Raw genomic sequence first — 7,276 nt, forward strand, 5'->3', positions numbered from 1 at the left:
CCGTACGTAAGTCTTCTAAGCACCTACTGATTTGCAGTTATTACCCATTCTCTTGAAACGCCGACTAATAAAGTGCGATAAACCGCCTTTAAGCACTTGGCACATTAACAAATAAGAACATTCCACACCTAACCGAGAACCGACGTCTTTAATCGCGAAACTATTACCAGAAATTGAATACCGCCAGAAACAACAATGAGCTCACTTCGATTAAATATAAATACACTATATTCATTGCGTCCTAAGCAATCAAACATATCAACCGAAAATACCAGCGAATACAGTATTATATATGACATCGGTCTTATATATCGCCTCAGTCATGCGAGAGCGCCACGATGAGTGAAGAGTGTGCGTATGAGAGTTTGTTTACAGGTCCTACTGGCCTTTTTTCTTTTTCATAAAACTTTATTCATGACGTACCCTGGGGTGTAGATTGCCCCAGGTACCCGCTAAAAGAACTAAATGTGAAATAACAAATGTATGGTGACTTATTATAATATTTAACAAGATTAACCAAGTTATAAGAAACAAAATTATGTTTTTCACAATTTACAAACAGTCTTTTGCACGTCTGCACGTTTAATTAATATTCCAGTCTTTGTTCACGTCTGCACGATTATATGATTTTATTGTAAAATTTATATGATGTTATTGTAAAACAGAACACAATGATAGCTTTTAACAAATAAAAGTCACCATCTTAAATTTAAGCGGGTCTTTATTAGTATTATGTATTGAGTTTATATCCTTGATTATAAAACGAGTAATGTATCCACACTTCCTTAATAATTGTAAAGAATAACGAAAAGAAACATATAAGGTTGTACATTTAAATGAAAAAACTATAATGAAATAAAATGTGGTTCCCAGCGAACCACCTCAGATCATGCACGGGCACTTCCTGTGATGGTCCGCCAGGATCATGATATATAGTCTACAGCTGCCCTGGATGATGGAGTTGAGGCACGTGACAGCCTTCGGTACAACTACTCACCCGCCTCAACCCCACCATCCAGTTAAGCCTGAACAAGTGTGAAAAAGCATGTATAATATGAAATATATTTTTTGAAATGAAACTCAATACGCAAGAAAGATTAGTACAGTGTTCCTATGTCCTACATGAATGTAAATGAGGCAATGGTATAGCGTATATACATAGTGATGAAACATGAGTGATAATGAAATTCAATGAATGAAATGAGATGAGCCCATGACCGGGTTACACAGTATATGATATATGATTGAAATGATTCATAGGAACATTGATGATAACAGTGATGATACATATATAAATACATCAATACAAAAACTCATCACACAAATGACACAAAACACTGTATCACTTTGTTGTTCTCTCTCTCTGACCCAGGATGACAACCCGAGCACCGGCTCCCCACATCCTCGCTGCTGTCATTCTGAAATCAGAGAGAAAACGCAACAGCAGAAAACAAGTAAAATATTATAAATATGTTAAGTAATTTTGGTAATCAAGTTCTCTATGAAAAACAATATTTTCATTGGTTGTGTGACATAATCCACCCCAATATAAATAAAAGAAATCCTGTGTTAAGCGATGAAAATCTAATGTAATTCTATATTTTATTCTATTTATAAATTTAATAATTAAGTCTAAGGGAGATAATAATATTTTTTCATGTTTGACGGAATTCCTACATGTCCAAATAATATGTCTTGATTCTGACAAAAATATTAAATATACATATTTTAATTCAATACTTCCAACATTTTTTACATCAAAAAACTGGAACCATTTAGGATTAATATTAATGTTTTCAATCGTAAGTATATCAATTAAATATAAAACAGTTTTGTTTAAAGGGGAGGTAAACAAACAATCTATAAATAAATGTTGGGCAGTTTCGTCACAATTACAAAAAGTACATTTCTTTTTTGCATGGTTAAACTTTTTATCGTATAAATATTTATTTACATACACAACAGAATGCGCTAACCTAAAACAAGTATTCCTACACACAGGATCAACTGCCATGGAAAATATATTTCTAAATGTATTTTTAAAATCAATTAATGGAAATTCTTTATTACATTTTGGAATATATTCATTATTTGGATTTATTAAAAATGTATATATTTCTTTTACAGACCACTGTTTAAAATTTTCAGTTTGAACATCCTTTATAAACTTACGAAATACCCTTAAACATTCAACATAAAAAGAAGGAACAAATTCACTGTGGGGTTCACTGTTACTATGTAATGAAGGATTAAATTTTCTAAGTTGCATACCTATCCAATACCTTGTAAAATATACCCAAGGAGATTTATAATCATTTAACAGTTTAAATAAATGTGATAAATAAAATGCATTAATTCTTTGTTGAACATTAGGTACCCGAAGGCCACCTAAAGTGAAGTCTAAAAATAATGTTTTTCGAGCTATTGGTTCGTAAACACTGCCCCATATAAACTTAAAACAACTTTTTTGTATCATATTAATATAGTGACTCGGAATTGTTTGACATTGAACAAAATAAAGAATTTTTGATAGCACATATGTATTTAAAACAGAACTTTTACCTTTAAAAGATTTACATTTATTACACCACAAATTTAATGTATTTGAGAAATTAATATAAGATTCATTGAACATATCATCATCAGTTAAATCATAGCCAAATTTATATCCAAGTAATTTAACATTTTTTACCCATGATATACCAAATGGATGGTCAGACCTGCTTTTCCACTTACCTAAAAACAATCCACAACTTTTATTATAATTTATTTTAGAACCTGAAACTTTTTGAAAATCAGAAACATGACGAAAGAAATGAAACATAGATTTGTCATCTGTTAATACCGATGTATTATCATCGGCATATAAAGACATTTTAACATGAAATTTATTTCCTGGTGTCTGTATACCATTTATATTGTTATCATCTTGAATTATTTTAGCAAATGGTTCAAGACAAAGTACATATAAAAGAGGTGATAATGAACAACCTTGACGAACAGAACGAAATAATGAGAAAGGATCAGATATATGACCATTAACAATTACAGACGATTTAATATCCTTATATAAAATTTTAATCCAAGTTATGAATGTATCTGAAAAACCAAATGAAACAAGTGTATCATAAAGGTAGGACCATGAAACTCTGTCGAACGCCTTTTCCTGGTCTAGACAAATAAAGCAAGCATTTATATTCTTTTGCTCAACATAATCAATAATGTTTCTAATTAAATGTACATTGTCAAAAATAGAACGACCTGGAACAGAACATGTTTGAGAAATACCAATGATCGAGTCTAAAACCTTACCTAATCTATTTGCTAATATTTTTGATAAAATTTTTCTATCAATATTTAAAAGAGAAATAGGTCTATAATTTTTAACTGATGTTTTATTATTTGGATCTTTGCATAATAATGTAATATAAGATATTTTTTGTGATTCAGACATATGGCCTAAATCAAAACATGTATTGTATAATTGTAATAAAATATTGCCAAATAAATGGAAGAATTTAATGTAAATAAAGGAAGTTAAACCATCACTACCTGGACTTTTAGTGTGATCCATATCTTTTAAAGCTAATTTAATTTCATCTAATGATAAGGGGCTATTTAACATAGTATTATCATCCTTTGATACTTGAGGTAAATTATTAAAAAAGTTATCATTAAATGATGCATCTACTTGCTCTTCCGTATACAGTTCTTTATAAAATGTTTTAAATGAATTTAAAATGTCATCAGTTGATTTTTTATCAACTCCACCATCAATAATATGGTGTATAATTTTGTTATTACCATTTTTAAATTCCTTGTTATGATAAAATGTACTAGAGTTTTCATTATTATTTAAAATATGTATTTTACTTCTTATATATGCCCCTTTATATAAATTGTCTTGAAGTTTATTTAATTTATCTTTAATATCGATTTTTTCCGAAATATCAATACAATGTTTATATTGTTTAACTAGTTTTTTGATTTCGTCAAAAGATTGTTTATTTTTTGACTTGCTATAATCAATACAGAAATCTTTAATTTGTGTTTTTAAAATGTCCCACCACTCTAAAGTTATATTTTCAGTTCTACTGATAATTTTAAAATAATATTCAAAAGCAGAGACAAAATCTTCATCTTCAAAAATTGAATTGTTTAATTTCCAGTATGATTTACCAATGTTTATGCTATTAAATGTATTATTATTTTCAAAATTTACAGTTAAACTAACAAAATCATGATCTGAAAATGGACATGGAATAATATCTACGTTTTTACATTGTTCAATAAGTGACTTTTCAATATAAATTCTGTCTAAACGACATGAAATAGATTCTGTTAAACATTTCCTACCCCAAGTTGTTATTACTTTATCTGGATTAAGTTGTCTATAAATATCTGTTAATTTAAATGTTTCAACTATTTGTTTGAAAACTTTACAACCTTTTATTGTATCAATAAATGTACCTCCTATTTTATCTAAGAGTGGGTTTAAAATGAAGTTAAAGTCTCCTAAAATAATTAATTTGTTTGATGACACTAAATAATGTTTAATTGATTCAAAAAAAATATTTCTGTCACCTGGTTTATTCGGTGCATAAATATTACAAATTTTAAAATAATCATTTAAGTATTGTATATCTAAGGAAATGAAACGACCATCAAAATCAATTTGAAATTTAGAACATTTAATATTCGTATCATTTACGATTATACAACATCCGCAAGAAAGGTTATTAGAAAAATTCCATACATAAAAGTATTCTTTTGATATTAAAGTTTCTATTTGTTTCGACATTTTGTAATTATCTACATGGGTTTCTTGTATGCATAATATATTTATTTTATTAATTAAAATGTAATCTTTAATGAAGGTTTGTTTTTTTGTGGATCGAAATCCGTTAATATTTATAGTTTCTATTTTTAACTCCATGTTCTAGTTTATAACTCAGGTTGTAGTTAAAAGAAAAAATGGCGACGTCCATGATTTAGTGTTAGGATAGAAAAACCGATAATAGCGTTTAAAAGATTTAAACCAGGTAGAAAAGAGACTCGGCCAACGATTTTGTAAACTCGCTGTAATGAATATACTACGTACCGAAGTAATGTTGGAAAAAGATAGATGTGCTCATATTTACCACGAGGATATTGGAAAAGGATTAAAGATATATTGTTGCTGTGTATTGTGTTTAAAAAAGGTGTTTTATAATAGATATGGATTGAGTATACATAACGGTGAAAAGTGTTTACACACACTGGCATATGAACGTTCTTTATACGTTTATATAAAATAAAAGATGCATTTATGTTATATAAGATTTTAAAGTAATAGTTTTTAATTGCATATATATACATACTATTTACAGAGATTTTATTTATACATATGCTGTATTTTATAACAAAAAGTATACTATATACAATGTGAAGAGATGAACTGTTAAATATGCTAATATATCGGACACACAGATTGTCTGTGTGCTCGGTATATAAGCCAACATTATATTTTAAGACATAAAATATAATGGTAAATATACATACAAATGAACTATTTACACTAGGTAATATTAAACATTGATTGTAAACAGTTATTGTTATTTGTAAAAAGGGGTTTATGAAATTGTTATTATATTTTGTAAAAAGGGAGTTTATTCAGCAGGGGTCATAACAAGATCTTGGGAATCTAAATCAATAACTAGTGGGTGTTCTTCCAAATCATCTGGGTCTATATCTAAAACTTTGAACTTGTTCTTAGGCATAGGGGTCATGTCCTCATTGCTATCTGCTTTCCTCCCTCTTTTTGAGCCCCTTACCTCTGTTTCTACATCCATTTCTTGTATATTCTCTCCATTTTTCTTTCTTCCCTGGCTCTTTCCTTTCTTCTTACTCCCCACCGTCTCAAAGCCCTCGTCATCAATCTTCTTCTGTGCTGGTTGGTCTGTATGCTTTTCTGTTTCCTTTCGTTTCTCACCATCTGTCTGTTTCTCTCCGTCTGTCTTTTTCTCTGGTGTATTGTCCTTGTTGTTTTCTGAAACACTTACTTTTTCTTTAAAAATGGCATTGATATTTTGGGGGCAAGTGTTTCGGACGTGCCCAACCTCTTGGCAATAGAGACAAAGGGGCTGCCGTCCCCTCATGGTAATCAAGGCCCTTGTGCCACACTCAAATTGAATTATGTGTGGAATGGACTCCTGCTGAACTCTGTCACACTCCACCGTGACCACACGCACCCCAGAGTGGGTACTAAAATCTCCTATTTTCAAAGAATCATATTCGACCGACATAACAGTTCCAAATTTTTCAAAAATATCAGCTATGACCTTGTCGTTAACGAATGCTGGCAGCCAATGAATTCTACACGATACAATTTGCTTTCCATACTTTACAAATCTGTATTGTACTCCTTGGTGAGACACAGATGATTGCATTTGTATTCTATTTAAAAACGAGATACACTTATCTTTTGTCTTGAAGGTCACATCGTACTGTGAAGATCCGGGAGGTCCAGACGCCAGCCATTCGATGTCAGTATCAGATACGCCATTCTTCATTAAAACGTTTACAACTCCCTGCATACTGCATCCTCGTTTCCCTTGTGCTTTCACTGTCCTCTCCAACGACTCCGTCCGTAAAGAATCTCCTGTCAACGCTGGCATATGTAATACCGTCATCATTCTTAAAGTTCGGAAATCTTTAGTAAAAGGCGAAAGATTTTTTCGTGTTACTGTAGTGAAACCAGAGTTTATTTAAAATAAATGCGAAATTATTATACCAGTTACTCCCCCTACCTATTTTAATAAATATAAACAATGGGAAACTTTGTCCTACTGGCCTCTTCACGAGATTTGTGTAGCCCAACCTGAATGATGAATGAAATGGATGTAGTAACAGTTATATGGACACGATATATCCGTACCAATATCCATGTGAGCACATACTAATAATAATTAATTTTTTAATCGCCATTAGCTTGAAAATAAACGTAAATAGATACAACAAAGACCAATTCGGAGACTTTAAAAAATTAAAATTACCTCCCCTGCAATAGAAAATATATATGGAGACTCGCATTCTATGGAATATCAAAATCTCAATATATCTTTCTCCGAAATTTGTTTCTGGTAAAAATCATCTTAAATTTAGCTGTATATTCGTATGTAATTAATTAAACAAGAGTTATAAAAAGGCATCGCAAAAAATATCGCGTTTAACTTGAATAAGTTACCTCCCTTAAGCCTATCGGAATATCAAAAATACGTATATAAACAAAACGCGT

At 30.4% G+C, this 7,276-nt stretch overlaps 1 protein-coding gene and 1 pseudogene across 1 annotated transcript; both read right to left on the reverse strand.

The window, feature by feature from the left end:
- Positions 1-484: 484 nt before the first annotated feature.
- Positions 485-6,841, reverse strand: LOC127882381 (uncharacterized). The gene is made up of 2 exons (XM_052430981.1): positions 5,814-6,841; positions 485-1,418 (listed from the first exon to the last, which is right to left on the reverse strand). Exons 1-2 carry the CDS (start codon positions 6,672-6,674, stop codon positions 1,317-1,319), a joined length of 963 nt encoding a protein of 320 aa, XP_052286941.1. The 5' UTR covers positions 6,675-6,841; the 3' UTR covers positions 485-1,316.
- Positions 6,618-6,742, reverse strand: LOC127832754 (U5 spliceosomal RNA; annotated as a pseudogene).
- Positions 6,842-7,276: the final 435 nt, after the last annotated feature.

This window comes from Dreissena polymorpha, chromosome 5 (genome assembly GCF_020536995.1).
Source record: "Dreissena polymorpha isolate Duluth1 chromosome 5, UMN_Dpol_1.0, whole genome shotgun sequence".
NCBI classification, from domain to species: Eukaryota; Metazoa; Mollusca; class Bivalvia; order Myida; family Dreissenidae; genus Dreissena; species Dreissena polymorpha.